General features: G+C 44.9%; 1 protein-coding gene across 1 annotated transcript in view; it reads left to right on the forward strand.

Moving 5' to 3' along the window:
- LOC126281320 (protein Fe65 homolog) overlaps positions 1-18,593 on the forward strand; it is an 821,707-nt gene that overhangs the window by 748,324 nt on the left and 54,790 nt on the right. The window contains exon 4 of the mRNA XM_049980168.1: positions 11,617-11,766. Within this exon, the coding sequence (XP_049836125.1) occupies positions 11,617-11,766 (150 nt within the window). The remainder of the gene's footprint in view (positions 1-11,616; positions 11,767-18,593) is intronic.

Raw genomic sequence — 18,593 nt, forward strand, 5'->3', positions numbered from 1 at the left:
CCTCGGCGAAACTCGACCACTGCCATGGTCCTCTATAGTGACCTAGATGTCGATGGGACCTTTAACGCTAACCTCGTTTCCATTTTTATCCACCCTCCGTAACTACTGTCATTAGTTAGTAACAATATTTTTTTCCTGACAATTTTGCCGCAACTTCTACGCGTTCCAGTTTTCGTATAGCATCGGAGTGTGGAAACGTTTAGACTTCAGCAGATGCGCACAGATCGCATTTTCGCACATTCATCTCCGCGCAAAAAGGTGTTGCGCAGTTAAAACACGTTTTCAAAGAAGCCTTACAGCACCACGTACGGATAACGGAGAGTCTTCGAAAGGGGCTTTATGTAACACAGCTGCCTTTCAAATTACAACTGCGCTGTGGTGAGTTACTTAATCAAAGAAATGTAAGCACTGAGAAATATTTCGGGGCTCCCTCAGGGCATAAGGCCAATTAATGAAGAGAAAAAAAGAGCTGAGCGCCTTTTGTTGTGTTCATTTTTAATACACACAGACACACACACACACACACACACACACACACACACACACACACACACACACGTACACCACAGTATCCGAAACGAAATGAGGTCGCCTTGTGGTGTACGGAACAGTATATTCCACGCTGGTTCGACTCGCACAAATGTGCGAGTGGCGCTAGAACCGTTTGAAAGGGACAAAGCTCAGAACACGAAATATGTAGAGAGACTAACCCTTTGATCGTTCTTCCGTGCTTGTCTGAGATAGACAGTTATAGTATTTTCCACAGCAAGAGCTCCAAATAGCATCGTTACTAAACTTATACTTTGAAGTTAGTGGGTTTATATCAAGTTCGTGTCAAGGACAGAGGTGAAATGCAGGTATTACTGGGTACGTCGGATTTTCGAGTACAACGAAGCCGACTCTGTTATACGTTATTGAATGTTAAAAGAGTATGATGTCTCGTCGATGCCACTGTCAATAAAGACGACGCCTTAGCCTTGTACAAGTACGTGGTTATTCCAAAGCAGCTCTGGAGCTTCAGAAAACGCCTGCGCGGAAACTACAGAGCATACAGAAAAATGACACATATCAGTGGACCGAGCACCTTTCCAAGTTTCGATTAAAAATACGTGGCGTCGCATAGTTGCAGAGCACATCAGGAGGCAGACGTGTTGGGCCATGTAAGACAGACACATCGAATTACACTGAGGGAAAAAAAATCGCAACACCAATAAGGGGTGTTTGACGTAAACGAAAGTAGTCGTGTTGACGGCTATTCAAATCTAGCGCCAGTAGCATAGGAGTGCCGCTAGTAACGCCACTATGAGGGTGCAAATCAGGTTTGTTTTAAATACGCGCTATAACGGTCGTGAGCGTCAGTTACCTTTGAGATAATAGGGCTACGAGAAGCTGGGTGTTCCTTCTGCGATATTGTAGAAAGACTTGGCAGTAATGTAGCCACTGTACATCATGCTGGCAGTCCGTAGCTCAGTCTGGCTTTAGGTGTCGCAGCGGTCGCACGCTCCTCAAGTTTACACCAGTGTTTCGTGATCGTTTATTGACGTTTTGCACGTGAATTACGCGTTATCAATTGAGCATTTGGTCTTCGTTCGTGTCGTCTTTCTACGTAGTGCCGTTGGGATTTCGGCGTTGTCCGAGATTTCTTCGCTGCAGAACACCATGGCAAACTCCATGAGAAAAAACACCGTGATTTTCACCTTCGACAAGTACACCCGTCGAGTACGGCCCTCTGCACTTGAAATACACGACTGGATTACCGAGGTGATTGGCCTTCATTCTGAATCTGTTCATACCATACAGCTAGACGCTGATGAATACTGTATTTTTGTAAAGTTTAACGATTCCGTGAGTGTAGACCGCTTTCTGGCAAAATTTGGTTATGAAACGGAATTTATACACCGTGATGGTACTAAAAGTACTGTCAAACTCCGGAATTCCGAGTCTGTAATTAGGAATGTTAGGGTTTTGAATATTCCCATCGAAGTAGACAACTCGAAAATGAAAGATGTCCTTTCAAAGTATGAGATCGTCAGGCAAGTAGTCAACGAAAGGTGGGCTTCGCATTTCAAGCTGCAGTGCTTCAACGGCATTCGCTCCGTGGAGATGGAAGTGAAGGCAAACATTCCCTCCCACATCTTTGTTGACGGGCACAAGGCGCATGTTATTAGCTCGGGGCAAACCCCTACATGTCATGTATGTAACGAGTCTGGTCACGTCCGTCAGGACTGCCCTCGCCGTGCTTTTGTGCTAACAAATAACCTTACGCAACGCCGGAAATTGACACTCAACGATTTGTTGCCAGCTAGTAATACAACAGAGCCGGCGGCTGTCGTGGATCCTGTTACTACCTCTGAAAATGTTGCACTAAATGTTAATGACTTTCCGCCTTTAAAACCTGCATTAACTGCTGAAATTCCGTCCCGTGACAGTGAGATTCCCACTAAAAAGCGTCCTCTAGAGGACACTGAAAAAAAATGTTGACGAGGACTGTTCGTGTGAAACACCCGTTGCCAGGAGGCCGAAGACCAGTCCTGAAGATCCGTTGGAAGTGGAAAAAGGAGATGGAATGCAGGTCGATATGGCTCCCACTTCCGCACAAGGGTTTATACCGCCACGAACAGATAGTGACGCAACTGTTAGTGACCTTTCACGGAAATGTGACCCTGAGCCTGAGGTCACGGCTGAAATAACCGCATCAAGTGCACAGCCCATACAGTGAACAGTACGAGGAAGTACCAAGTAAACAACCTGCTGGCTCCGAAGCGCAACGCCGCGCCGAAGGAGGGAACAAACTAGCATCACCGCCTCGCCAGCAAGACAACACAACAGACACCACGCCGGACCCACATATTGACGACTCGCAAGCCACGGCCGTTGCCCCATACAACCACCGCCTGCGGCAGCGACCGACACCGGGTCTTGCTGTCACGCGTCATCAAGCGAAAGCCACACCAGAGAAGAAAGACATCAAGAAAAAGAATATCAAATACACTCCTGGAAATTGAAATAAGAACACCGTGAATTCATTGTCCCAGGAAGGGGAATCTTTATTGACACATTCCTGGGGTCAGATACATCACATGATCACACTGACAGAACCACAGGCACATAGACACAGGCAACACAGCATGCACAATGTCGGCACTAGTACAGTGTATATCCACCTTTCGCAGCAATGCAGGCTGCTATTCTCCCATGGAGACGATCGTAGAGATGCTGGATGTAGTCCTTTGGAACGACTTGCCATGCCATTTCCACCTGGCGCCTCAGTTGGACCAGCGTTCGTGCTGGACGTGCAGACCGCGTGAGACGACGCTTCATCCAGTCCCAAACATGCTCAATGGGGGACAGATCCGGAGATCTTGCTGGCCAAGGTAGTTGACTTACACCTTCTAGAGCACGTTGGGTGGCACGGGATACATGCGGACGTGCATTGTCCTGTTGGAACAGCAAGTTCCCTTGCCGGTCTAGGAATGGTAGAACGATGGGTTCGATGACGGTTTGGATGTACCGTGCACTATTCTGTGTCCCCTCGACGATCACCAGAGGTGTACGGCCAGTGTAGGAGATCGCTACCCACACCATGATGCCAGGTGTTGGCCCTGTGTGCCTCGGTCGTATGCAGTCCTGATTGTGGCGCTCACCTGCACGGCGCCAAACACGCATACGACCATCATTGGCACCAAGGCAGAAGCGACTCTCATCGCTGAAGACGACACGTCTCCATTCGTCCCTCCATTCACGCCACTGGAGGCGGGCTGCACGATGTTGGGGCGTGAGCGGAAGACGGCCTAACGGTGTGCGGGACCGTAGCCCAGCTTCATGGAGACGGTTGCGAATGGTCCTCGCCGATACCCCAGGAGCAACAGTGTCCCTAATTTGCTGGGAAGTGGCGGTGCGGTCCCCTACGGCACTGCGTAGGATCCTACGGTCTTGGCGTGCATCCGTGCGTCGCTGCGGTCAGGTCCCAGGTCGACGGGCACGTGCACCTTCCGCCGACCACTGGCGACAACATCGATGTACTGTGGAGACCTCACGCCCCACGTGTTGAGCAATTCGGTGGAACGTCCACCCGGCCTTCCGCATGCCCACTATACGCCCTCGCTCAAAGTCCGTCAACTGCACATACGGTTCACGTCCACGCTGTCGCGGCATGCTACCAGTGTTAAAGACTGCGATGGAGCTCCGTATGCCACGGCAAACTGGCTGACACTGACGGCGGCGGTGCACAAATGCTGCGCAGCTAGCGCCATTCGACGGCCAACACCGCGGTTCCTGGTGTGTCCGCTGTGCCGCGCGTGTGATCATTGCTTGTACAGCCCTCTCGCAGTGTCCGGAGCAAGTATGGTGGGTCTGACACACCGGTGTCAATGTGTTCTTTTTTCCATTTCCAGGAGTGTATGAAGTCATCAGGGCCCACACTGACGAGGAGAAAGAGAAGGGCCACAGTGACTCATAGCCATGCATTGTCAGTATTTCAGGATACTTTTCTTCCCAAGCTTTTTGTTTAAACGCAGTGCAAGTTTTTCTAGGAAGTTAGTACATGTAATGGGCACACAGCTTGTAAAGATCGTGCCTTGTAGGGAGCACGTTTCTGCTATAATCATACCGATCCTAATCCCAAATAGCTTCTTCTGGTATGTCTGTGATGCAAGCATATAGCATTACTACTATTAACATTGATAAAATACAGTCGCCCTTGAAATTGGCAGCACTAAAAGAATTCTTGTACCAGTCCGGGACAGATGTTGCATTGCTACAAGAAGTTGCGATAACGGAATTTCGGATCCCAGACTTCTTTGAAATTGTTAATGTTTCCACGGAAGCCAATATCGGTACAGCCATTCTTATAAGGGAAGGCATTCCGGTGACTGAAATCGAACGACTAGAATCAGGAAGAGCCATAGGCATAAAAATTTTCAATGTGACAGTGCTCAACCTTTACGCTCCATCAGGAAATTCCCACAAATTGGATCGTGCGAAGTTTTTCAAGATGAACTGATTTATTTATTGAGGAAAAATCCGTGTTCTCTTATACTAGGTGGAGATTTTAACTGTGTTTTGAATCAGAAAGATCAACAACCCAACTTCAACTACTCGCCACAGTTAAAAAAGTTAGTAAGTGATCTACACCTTAAGGAGTGTGGGAACTTAAGCACTCGACGTCAGTCGGGTTCACTTATATAACCAGCCACTTCCGCAGCAGACTAGATAGAATTTACGTGTCACCAAATTTGCAAAATTATTTATTAAACGTTGAAACTATTCCCGTGTATTTTAGCGATCACAGTACACTTTTAACTTGCTTTAATTTAAGTGTACAGCCAACCCGTCGATTCAGAGGCCAATGAAATTTAAATATCTCTGTTTTCACTGACGAAGAACTGGAACAGTAAATAAGAGTAGCGTGATCTATGTGCCTCCGCACAGCAGACAAGCACCCAACAGTCATTGACTGGTGGAATAGGAGGGCTAAACCAAGGCTGCGGAAAGTTGTCATGCAGTTTAGTGCAGCGAGGCACACGGAGTTGAGGAATACAATGGAGTTTTATTATAAAGTTTTAAGAGACTTATATCAACAGGCCCATGATGACGTAATTCGTCTGAATGATATCAAAAAAATAAAAGCCAAGTTATTAAGCATTAAACGGCAACAGATGGAGGGACTTAAAATTAAATCAAAAGCCACATCAGTCGTAGCCGATGAAACAGCTTCTCTGTATCACTTGGTGCGGCATGCTAAAAACAGACGTCAAACTTTAATGGATGAAGTCCAGATGCATGCTGGTACGAAGCTCACATGCCAGAAACAAATACTGGACGAAGTCCACAGCCACTATGAAACTTTATATGCCCCTACCACAGTGGAAGATGCAGCTCTCGAGAACTTTCTCACTATTTTAGGTCCACCGTTGTCGGGAACAGACAACGCTGACATTCTGTCACCGATTACTAAAGATGAAGTGCATGAGGCAGTGCGTAACTCACCTCTCAAAAAATCTCCGGGAGTTGATGGCCTCCCTGTGGAGTTTTATGCCCGCTACTGGTCTATAATTGGGGACAAGATCACTTCCATGGCAAATGAGGTCCTGAACGGAAAACCGGTCCCTGCAGATTTTAAGGAAAGTAAAATAGTACTGATTCCTAAGAATAAAGGCAAAACTAACTTAAACAATTTTCGGCCTCTTTCGCTACTAAATTATGATTACAAAATAATTTTGCGTATTATCAACAAAAGACTCTCTGCCTTTTCCAACAAAATATTGAGTCATCATCAATCTTGTTCTCCGACCAGAACGATATTCGAAAGTCTATCTGCATACAGAGACGTCATTGCAATTACCTCAGTGACAAGTATAAAATGTGCGTTAATCTTTACAGATTTCAACAAAGCTTTTGACGGCGTTAGTCACAGATACCTCTTTGCGACGCTGTCAAGAATGGCTTTCCACCCCCAGATTGTGAACATGCTAAGGAATATTGCAACAGGTATAAATGCGAAAATAGGAATCAATGGCCAAACATCTAAACCCATACAGATAAGGTGAGGGGTTCCACAGGGCAGTCCCTTATGTATGTTTTTATTTTCCGTATCTTTAGAGCCCTTCCTCCGCACTGTCCACGCAAGATTAACAGGCATAACATTGAGTGGTGAGAAAACTGTCATACGAGCTTATGCTGATGACGTGGGCGTTGTAATAAGGAATAAGGAGGAGACAGTTACACTGGAAAGAGAAATCCAAAGGTATTGTCTAGTGTCGGGAGCGACAGAAAATGAAAACAAAAGTCAAATATTGAATCTACTGGGCCTAGATCACCTTCGACTGACATGGGCAAAACAAGACAACAAACAAAAACTTTGGGAATAACCTTAATGGCATGTCCGATGAGGATGGCTGCTTTTAACCGGACGGAAACTAGGAGGAAAGTTCATGGTGCTGTAATGGAGAACATCCATCGAACTATGGACCTGGTGCAAAAAGTCAGATTCATCAACTCCTGCGTTTTGTCTAAAGCGTATTTCACTGCGCAGGTATTTCCAATCCCTAAACTAGTAGCGAAAGGGATCATGTCCACTGTTACCAATTACTTATGGCGAGGAGACACATTCAGGGTTGGTGCGACTACCGTTATACTGGATGTCAGAAACGGGGGCCTCGGTTTGGTGGATATTCGCAATGAAGCTTCTGCTCTGTTCCTCAAACGGACTTTCCATACACTCAGAGAACTTCCACAATGCATAACCGCAAAGCTCTTTGAGGCTGTGACACCCCATAGCCTGCAAGCACCGATTGATGTGCGAAAGATTAATGCTCGTCTGCAGTGTGTGAGGAACTTTTTCGTCGAAGCAAGTTATCTTAGTGACGAAATCAGAAGCAACACACGTATCACAGCGCGCGACATTATACTTGGAAGGATGTTAAATGAGGGTAGAAACAAAATTGAAACGAAATTCCCAAATTGTGACTGGAAAGCTGTATGACGGAACATCAACCTTGCCGGTATATCTACAGACGCTATTTCCGCATGGTACAAAACAGTTAATAATGTCATCAGCACCAACGAGAGATTATATGGGATCGATTTAAACCAGATACACCTTTGTGGAAAATTCAATCTGGTGGATACACTCAGCCACAGATTCACCTGTGGTGGCAATGTGCATAACTGGAATTGGATCAGGCAACAAATCGCCTTTCTCACCAGATCCTCTACGGAATATATTAAAAACCAACGCCATTCGCTGGTTACTGGGAAAATATGTCAGTTAAGTCGTCATCCACACACTTGGGTCGGACAACGAGATAGAATTCCGCGTTTACATGAAGCGTGAATATGCAAAAATCAGCACGTATCGCAACCACAAGAAGCACTACGGCAACATGCTGAAGATCATTTTTGAAAGAATGGGTGTTGGTTAAATATGTGGAACCACTACAACACCTTGAACGAGAACGAACAGAAGTAAATGAAAAGTCACTAGGTTTCTTATAATTATTTACTATTGCCTTGCTTCCGGAACTTTTTTTTTGTGCTTCGAGAAGAATTGTTAAGTTTTTTTCTTTTCTTTTATCAGTGTTCAGTTTCTACTCAGAGAAGAGGTTTCTTTGTCTTTCTTACATCGGAGAATGGGAATATTTGTGTTAAGATTTGTGCACACTTAGTACTATGACCCAACAGGGAACATGACAAAGGGGTGGGAGGGGTTTGGGCCTCGACGCACTGGCAATGCCGTGAAGAGACCCCACTGCTAGTGCTGCCCTGACCATCCTAAAACATACAAAAATAATTAAATAAATAAATAAATAAAAAGAAAAAGAAAATAAAAGCGGTTAAAAAAATTGGATTGCTGGAAAAAAAGGATGAAAAAAATGGTCTTGCGGTTGCGTTCACGCTTCCCGTGCACGGGGTCCCGGGTTCGATTCCCGGCGGGGTCAGGGATTTTATCTGCCTCGAGATGACTGGGTGTTGTGTGTCTTTTGTCATCATTTCATCATCATTGAACCGCAAGTCGCCGAAGTGGCGTCAGCTAAAAAGGACTTGCAATTTCGGTGGGCGAACAATGCCGTACGGTCATTTCATTTCACTGCTGGCAGTGGTGGTCACGAGAATGTATGGTCGTAAGAAGAACGAGCTATGGACGAACACGAGGCACTGCCGAGAGGGGAGGCCGTCGTGTTCGGTTTACGGCTCTGGCGCATCGTACTGCATCCGCAGCAGCAATTTGAGCAGCAGTTGGCACCACAGTCATACAACGAACTGTTACAAATGGGTTACTTCAAGGACAGCTCCGAGCTGAGCCAGACAGCCTGTAGCGTGCATTCCACTGAACACGTATTATGTTCCAGTATAATGACTTTTCTGGAGACTAGAAATCTACTCTGTTGGACTCAGCATGGGTTTCGAAAAAGACGATCGTGTCAAACCCAGCTCGCAAAGCGTTTGATACACTTCCCCACAGTCGTTTAACGAACAATGTAAGAGCATATGGACTATCAGATGAATTGTGTGATTGGATTGAATAGTTCCTAGATAACAGAACGCAGCATGTCATTCTCAATGATCTGCCACAGTTTCCATCTTCTACAACTAATACAAGCCCTTGAATGGTGCACAAGTTTGGTGCATCCTTATCATACTTTCTTTGAGAGCATTCTGAATCTCGGCATAGCTGGCAAATGTATTTTGTGACAATGAATTCCCCACTCTACATCCACATGTACACTCAGCAGGCCACCTTATGGTGTGTGGCGCAGGGTACTTTGGGTACCACGAAAGTTGGATGGGAATCTCGGCGACTGTTTCGCACTTGGTAAACGTACCAGTTACCGAACATGTTGCTTTCCTTCGGTTCTTTTTCTGTCTCCTCTGTCAAGCCCAGCCGGCGAACAATATTCAAGTACCGATCAAACAAGAGTTTTGTAAGCTACCTCCTTCGTGGATAGCCTTCCTGTAGATTCTCCCAATGAATCTCAGTCTGGCATCTGCTTTTCCTGCGATTAATTTTATGTAGTGGTTCCACTTAAAACTGCTTCCTAAACTTACTTCCAGATTTTTAATAACTATGAATGGTTCCAGTGTTTATGCGGCAGTTGCGTAATCATATAACAATGAATGTTTCCGCATATGCATGCGCTATTACTTAAATTTGTTTACCATGAAGGTCAACTGCCAATCCCCGCATCATGCATCTATCCTTTGCATTTCTCCCTGCATTTCGCAAGGATTATCTAGCATTGCGACTTCTCTGTATACAACAGCACCCTCTGAACAGCGCGATGGAGACTCCGACTAAATACACTACAGGCCATTAAAATTGCTGCACCAAGAAGAAATGCAGATGATAAACAGGTCTTCATTGGACAAATATATTATACTAGAACTGACATGTGATTACATTTTTACGCAATTTGGGTGTACACATCCTGAGAAATCAGTACCTAGAACAACAATCTCTGGCCGTAATAACGGCCTTGATACGCCTGGCCATTGAGTCAAACAGAACTTGGATGGCGTGTACAGGTACAGCTGCCCAGACAGCTTCAACACGATACCACAGTTCATAAAGAGTGGTGACTGGCGTATTGTGACGAACCAGTTGCTCGGCCACCATTGACCAGACGTTTCCAATTGGTGAGAGATCTGGAGAATATGCTGGCCGGGACAGCAGTCGAACATTTTCTGTATCCAGAAAGGCCCGTACAGGAACTGCAACATGCGGTCGTGCGTTATCCTGCTGAAATGTAGGGCTTCGCAGGGATCGAATGAAGGGTACAGCCACAGGTCGTAACATATCTGAAATGTAACGTCCACTGTCCAAAGTGCCGTCAATGCGAGCAAGAGGTGACCGAGACGTGTAACCAATGGCACCCCATTCCATCACGCCGGGTGATACGCCAGTATGGTGATGACGAATACACGCTTTCAATGAGCGTTCACCGCGATGTCGCCAAACACGGATGCGACCATCATAATGCTGTAAACAGAACCTGGATTCATCCGAAAAAGTGACGTTTTGCCATTCGTGCACCCATGTTCGTCGTTGAGTACACCATTGCAGGCGCTCCTGTTTGTGATGCAGCGTCAAGGGTAACCACAGCCATGGTCTCCTAGATGATAGTCCATGCTGCTGCAAACGTCGTCGAACTGTTCGTGCAGATGGTTGTTGTCTTGCAAAACGTCCCCCTCTGTTGACCCAGGGATCGAGACGTGGCTGTACGATCCGTTACAGCCGTGCGGATAAGATGCCTGTCATGTCGACTGCTAGTGATACAAGACCGTTGGGAAACAGTACGGCGTTCCGTATTACCCTCCTGAATCCACCGATTCCATATTCTGCTAACAGTCATTGGATCTCGACCAACGCGAGCAGCAATACGATAAACCGTAATCGCGACAGGCTACAATCCGACCTTTATCAAAGTCGGAAACGTGATGGTACGCATTTCACCTCTTTAAACGAGGCATCACCAGAACGTTTCACTAGGCAACGCCGGTCAATTGCTGTTTGTGTATGAGAAATCGGTTGGAAATGTTCCTGTCAGCACGTTGTAGGTGTCGCCACCGGCGCCGACCTTGTGTGAATGCTCTGAAAAGCTAATCATTTGTATATCACAGCATCTCCTACCTGTCGGTCAAATTTCGCCTCTGTAGCACGTCATCTTCGTGATGTAGCAATTTTAATGGCCAGTAGTGTATTAAGATTTTTATCCGTTAAGAATGACATACTGTGTTCAGTTAGCCAAGACTCTTCAATCTAATCACAAAGCTGGTCTGACATTCCGTATGCACGTATTGTATTAGGTAGCAGTGCTGAATTGTATATAATGCGTTTTGGAAGTCAAGGTACACGGTATCCACCTGGGGACGTATCTACTACCTTCTTTTTTCTCATGGACTAATAGATTCTTGATGATACTCTCTGGTGTTATCTGCAAACCTATTTTTTCCGTAGTTGACAAGGATGATTCATGCAACAAAAAAGAAACTTTCCTCGGTAACGTTAAGTAGCTTTTTGGATCACCCCCCCCCCCCCCCCTGTATCTGCACCTGTTTTTTTCCGCATTCTTGGGATGTAGTACGTGTTGTAGAGAGCGCCTTGCTTCGGTGTTTCAGGGACGAAGAGAACACAGCGCTGGCCGGCGCGTTGGACAACAACTCATTCAACGACAACGCCAACACTGTGATGGGCCGGCGCTCTCTCGATCTGACGGCGTCCCTGCGCGCCAAGCCAGACCTCATCGAGACGGCGGAACGCCGCGACAGGTGGGGTCTGCTACTGTCTCTCTCCCGCTCTTCCTTAGGCCGGTATTACACTATCAAATTTTTTTGTCAAATATCTTTGTCAAAGATATTTGATGGTGTAATAGGGAACTTTGTCAAATGTCGTCCAATATTTAATGAAATCTAGGGCCTCACTGTAGATTTGATCAAAGAAGTCGCTTGTCTTCTGTTTACTGCAATGGGACATGTTACCAAATGGAGCGCTAGCATCGCTGCATTCTGTCGTCTGTAGTGTTTTTATAAACATTTCGAGTAAATACAATTGGTGTGTGCTGACAACTACAAAATTAATAGAGATGTAAGAAGCTGATGAGGCACTTTACAACGTGAGGCACGCTGAACACAAAAATAGATTACGAAGATTGGAGAACTGACCTGACCAAACCTAACCTAACCCTCTCCTGTAGCAAGGTATCGGAGTGTTGCAGTGAGCCTGTCTTCTGCAGATGTAGCAGTTCTTAAGTGAATATTGCGCTTTGTGATATGAGGACACACTTTATTGAGCACATACAGAAATGTATACTTATCCATTCTTAAGTAATTGATGTACGATTGACGTCCTTCACTATAAGCTCACGTAACAAGTTTTGTTGAATGCTTTTTTCGTGTCGTCGTAAAACCCACGGCTTCACCCAGTTATGTTTCCTTTTTTCCCCCGCTTCTCTTCCGCATATGCACACCGTGCAATTGTGGTACATGCAAATGCTGCGGTTAATAACAAGTTCTTGTTGTCAGACATCTTGAACTTTGACGAAAAATATGACGGCGGCGTAATACCCCTTCTAGCGCTACGTCAAAGATCTTTGTCAAATATCTTTGATCAAATCTTTGAAAAAGAAATTTGATAGTGTAATACCGGCCAGACTAGCGCGCACAAAGTAACTTGGCCAGCACCTGCGCAGGAAACGCGGCAGGGGAGGGGATAGCAGATGTGAATGGTCAGTGTGCGATAGCGGAAGGGCAGTTCGGCACGAGCGTGATGCGCACAAATGCATATTTTGGATAACTTGTAAGCTACAAATAGCGAGTCTACTAATGTTAACGTTAACATGTTATGATTATACGAGCAACAATTCGACAAATATACGGGGTGAGTCGCGTAAGACGTAACACCCCCATTATTCCGGGGGCGATTGCACGTATCGACAAACGGGGTTGTGCGAAACATAGCCGGCTATGGGGCACGTACTTTGGTACATGCACAATAATCACAACGTTTATATTGACCGAGATAATGAGGCAAGTACATGTTTTTTAAATGGGACGCTATACTTTTTTGACCATCATTCGAACGCTCTGCAAAAGCCGCGTACAGTAATGTAATGCATGTTGCTTATTGAGATTCAAACTTCACTTAAAAGACGCTGGCAAATGTACGATTCAAGGTCGAGGCGGCCGGAAGCGGCTGCAGACTGTAAACACGCCTTGCGCGACCCGCAGGCCGAGTTGTCGTGCTCTATGCAGCATGCACGGCCTACGCTTCGTAGGTAAATCCTCACCCGCCCTCTTTTAAGCAAAAATTTTGAATCACAATAGCAACATGCGTTACATCACTTACGCATCTTTTCCAAAGCGTTCGAATGACGGTAAAAAAAGTATAGCGTCCCATTTAAAAAACATATACTCGGCTCAATGTCTCGGACAATATAAACGTTGTGACTATTGTGCATATACCAACGTATGTGCCCCGTAGTCCGCTATGATTCACCGGAAACCGCATGACGATACGTGCAATCGCCCCCGGAATAAAGGGGGTGTTACGTCTTACGCGACTCACCCTGTAGATGTCCTTCGTGGATTATAAAACAGCTTTCGACAATGTGAAATGGTCAAAGCTATGGATTGTCCTCTTCGAGACGGGTACGCCGAGACACCTGGTGTACCAGATCCAGCAACTGTACTTTTCGAACACTGTGACAGTAATAACGCCTTCTTAAACATCTTTTCTACTAATGCCGGCATGAGACAAGGGCACATTTTCTCTCCACTATTCTTCAGTGCATACAGTGAGCATAGTGTAATGGATGTTCTTGAAGACTGGTGTAGGCGGCAGGAAAATTAACAATCTCATGTTGGCAGCTAACACTGTTGATAACTGCAACAGACGAGCGTCAGCTGGAAACTGTAATGTGGAAGTTGGCCAAACGAAGCAGAGAATATGACCTTGAAATTTATAGTACAAAGACCAAAGTGTTGTTTGTAAGTTGCAGAAATGACAATAGACTTGACATTACAAATATTGCTGGCTACAAGTTCGCCAGTCGCTTTGAGTATTTAGGATCTTGTTACTGATACTGGAAATTTCGAGCCTGAGATCCATAGGCACATTTTTCGATTGCGAGAAATTCTACAGCAAAATTTACTCGTATCTGGAAGGACACCTCAATCACTGTCGAGACAAAGCTGTCTCTCGTACTAACTTTAATTTTCCCTATCGTAACCTGTGCAGCAGACTTGGACGATGGTGCCAGCAGATAGTCGCACGATTGAGGCTCCGGAAATGTGCTGTAGAAGGTTACTTCGAATACCATGGGCACCAAAACGAACGAACGAATCTATCCTCAGGCATCTCGGCATCAGAACAAGACTGCCGACACATGCCAGTCAGAATCAGTTGAAATATTTTATCACATTGCCGGCCGGAGAGGCCGCGAGCGGTTCTGGGCCCTACAGTCTGGAACCACGCGACCGCTACGGTCGCAGGTTCGAATCCTGCCTCGGGCATGGATGTGTGTGATGTCCTCAGGTTGGTTAGGTTTAAGTAGTTCAAAGTTCTAGGGGACCGATGACCTCAGAAGTTAAGTCCCATAGTGCTCAGAGCCATTTTATCACATTGCCAGAAGACAAGAGGCAATGCAAAGAACAATGAGGGAAAAGTCGATGGCTGAAGACTAGAGGATGCACAGCATATTGTGAATAGTGCAGATTAAGAGCATGACTGGGATGGACATGCAGCAAGCAATTCATCATGCCTAAGACAGCGCTTCATTGGGGACAGATGTTCAAAGTTAGTAGATTGTCACTAGACTAGGCATATCAAAAAAGGAGTAGACAGTGTCGCTTACTGCGATACTGGCAATGCAAAATAAAGAACATGTGTCATGTGGTCATTATTTGTCAGTCTCCCGACAATCTGTCTGGAAATATTAGCAAAATATATTTATTTCATTTATTTATTGTGTGCCCAACAGTAAGAGTGTCTGAATCACAAGAACAGCTGCACATATACAAAGATAATTAAACAACTAGATATCAACATTTCAACACAACTCTCCAGATACAGCTCAATCTGAAGGCATTTTATATAGTTTACCGGTATCATCCCAATTGTCACTGTAGAGAAGTTTTCTGAAGGACTCTTGTAGGCACGTGTGGGATATATTGATACAATATGAGCAACTGTCTGTCGTTCCGCATCTTTAATGAAACAGTATGGCACTGGGAAGTACATATTTACAGTAGTTTTCCCCATCCTTCTTTATTCCCTTTATTGTATGATTTGAATAACTAGCAGTGCCTGCAGGTCTCTCAGGTACAGTTTTTAATGAGATTTTTCATTCCTTGTTTGACTTGTCTGACATAAAATTGATGGCTTTGCACATCACCACCACATGGCTGATTATGAAGAAATTTTCCTGCACCATTGATTCGTGAAGACTGTGGTGTCATGCTATGCAATAAAGAGTTGGCAACAAGACTGCTTGAAGAGCACAGGTCAACAGGCGACACTCAGCTGAAGAGGCTGCCCTTTCCGAACATAGAGATGGACCTGCCTAACATTCAACACTTTCTTGTGGATGTGCATAGGCGCAAAGTTATTTTGCGAAGCAGTGCATTTGTGCATGTTGGAGGGCAGCGGGGGAAGGGGGGGGGGGGATGATGGCATGGAAAAGTCAAAAGTAACTATACTGTTGGCCATTAAACCTGCAACACCATGAAGGGGGCATGAAATAAATGTAAATTTGCATGAAGTGTAGCACAAGCTTGGACATGCAAATGGTTAGCACTATAGTTCAACCATACAAAGTGGGTAAGAGTACTGTAATCTACATTCTAATAACAGCGTGAATCACCTCAAACATACACTGCAAATATCGTGGAAGTGGAAACTGCTACTGATGTGCAGTTTTCACAGAATCGATTGGTAGTCAGGGGCACGTACTGTTACCCAATCAACAGATTGTAATGTGATTCTTGAGTTTCTCCCAGCGTATTTGATAATCAAAATATCCACTGGTGTACTGCTGGTCTACAGTGTCCAACGGGGACAATATTTCGGCGACCATACATATCGCCATCATAAGGTCAACTGACGGACTGAGCTCCCAGTTGCCTCTGAGTAGCCATAGCGTACTGATCTCCTTGCCGGCACGTTCACAGGAACTCAGTCCGTCAGTTCACCTGATGGTGGCGACATGTATGATCGCTGAAATATTGTGCCCGTTGGACACTGTAGACCGGCAGTACACCCGTGGATATTTTGACTAACAGATTGTAATAATATTTAGAAAGTATGTTTTTTGTGTAAATACACACTTTTTAAGTGGAACAATGCCTATTGACATTAACAAACGAAAAGTATGGTAAATTAGAATGTCAGTGGTGTTTGTTGCAAGATTCTAGTGAGAGTCGTTTACGAGATATCATATGTTGAAAAGTTCCCACACTGACACTTGTACAATACCTGTCGTAGCGCACACTAAAGAAAACCACAGGTGTTTACCCTAGTTATGTGGTCCATGCTACCATGAAAAGAATTTATAAGATGAACATGAGCGAAAATGAATAAAGAATGATGGCATGGAGTCAGATTAAATCAGGCTAAACTGAGAGAATTAGGTTAGGAAGTGAGATACTAAAAGTAGAGATGAGGTTTGCTTTTTGGCTATCAAAATAATTGTCTGATGGCAGAAGTATGGAGGATATAAAATGTATGCCTCCAGTACCAAGACAACCTTGTCTGAAACAGAGATATGTGTTAACACCGAGTATTAATTTAAGTGTCATGAAGTATTTTATGAAAAAAAAAATTGTCTGGAGTGTAGCCTGTATGTGAATTTCACACGAATGGTAAGTAGTATGGACGAGAATAAAATAGGAGCTTTTGAAATGCAGTGCTACAGAACAATTCTGAAAGTTAGATGGGTGCATCCTGTGTTGATCAAAGCAGAACAATATGCATTGCCTGATATTTTCAGGCAGCAAAACATTAAAAACATTGCTCACACAGTTAATAACAATTCAGTGGTTAGTACATATGCAAGTCCACACAACTAAAATTGATTCATTTGAGGGATTAAATCATTACTATTCAAAAGAGGAAACAAAGTTTAATTGTTCACTCAAATGTGAATGAATATTTAATTAGTCACTGATTGACTCTGTCAACTAGAAAATTTATCAATTAGACTAAGTCCAACAGGGAAGTTCCTCACAGAGAGACAACTGAAAGTTTACTGTCATTTAGTGACAGAGTTCATGGTGACAACACTGGCTATATACTTGTAAATGGTTTGGCAGCACACTGAAAATACTAGTGTTGAGTGTATCTGAGACTGTTTTACATCTGGATCTGACTGGGTAGGTGCCGGACAGCCACTTAAATATTCATCCAGTGGAAGGTTACTTGTCCTGCATCCAGGTGGGAACATGACAGGCGTAGAAAAATAGCCTAGGAACTGCAGTGCCACAGGTGGTGATGTAGGGGCGTCAGGCAGTGATGCTAACGCTATGAGTTTGCAAGGAGCCTTTCCCATGTCAGCTGGTAAATGTGTCGTTATTTACTGTTGGTGAATGAATGACTCACTCCAGGTACAACTTAGAAAACTAAAGCACAGGTAGACACTGAAAAGCAAGTTTGTTGAAATGAATATAAAACTTCAATCTCCTTCTTAGGAGTGTAATTACACAACACAAGAAGTAGTCCACAAAAGATTCTGTCTTCGAAGTGGGTGAGATAAACAAACCCTGTAGACCGTCAGCTACTGAAAACTGTATCACAGTTACTAGAGTGAAAGTACGTGTTCGCAAGGAACTGATAGTCTCTAATTACACAAGTGCTGAGTCAGGCCAGAATGCAAAGTACCAAAGCCCCTGATGTCTGCACCAGCATAGCTCAAGGACGATTGCTGGCGGCTCCACATAGTGTCAGAGATGAAGATCCCAGGCATGTACACTGGCATTGGATGACAGGTCGTGGCAAGTTTGCAGAAGAGCTTCTCGTTGAGGGATCATGGCAGCAGCTGGTGTAAAGCCTAGATAGTTCATCTATGGAGAACTGACTAGCCATGGCTGCTGTCTGCCCTAAATACTGTTGAGGCACCAGGAACCAGTGAGATCTATTTTCAAACAGGTGATCTCTCTCGTGCCAGTGAGGGGTGCCCTCAGGACTGCAGTGGTGGTGTTCATCATCATAGCCCCTGCGACTTGCAGTGCAGGCCACTCATGGTGGACTGTTGTTGTGCTGGAGGGCTATGACCCCTGACATAGCAGTGGATGTGGTGGGCGCAGATCGGTGATAGTACGAGGGGATTCAATAAGTAATATAATATTTTTTCTTTGGCTAATTTTGATTGAAAGAAATGCATAGTTTTTTGAGGGACATCGTGGAATATTCCTTCTTGAACTCCTATAGTTTCATGAAGTTCTAATATGTGTTGGCCCTGAACACAGAGAGTCATCATTGAGTTTCTTTTGGCGGAAAACAGCTGATAAAATCATGGCAGTGGTCTTCTAGGACACTGAAGGGGTTATTCTCTCCGATGCCTTCCTTATCGTGCAACAATCATGGAAGTGTATTGTGTTACCCT

This window comes from Schistocerca gregaria, chromosome 7 (assembly GCF_023897955.1).
Source record: "Schistocerca gregaria isolate iqSchGreg1 chromosome 7, iqSchGreg1.2, whole genome shotgun sequence".
Taxonomy (NCBI): domain Eukaryota; kingdom Metazoa; phylum Arthropoda; class Insecta; order Orthoptera; family Acrididae; genus Schistocerca; species Schistocerca gregaria.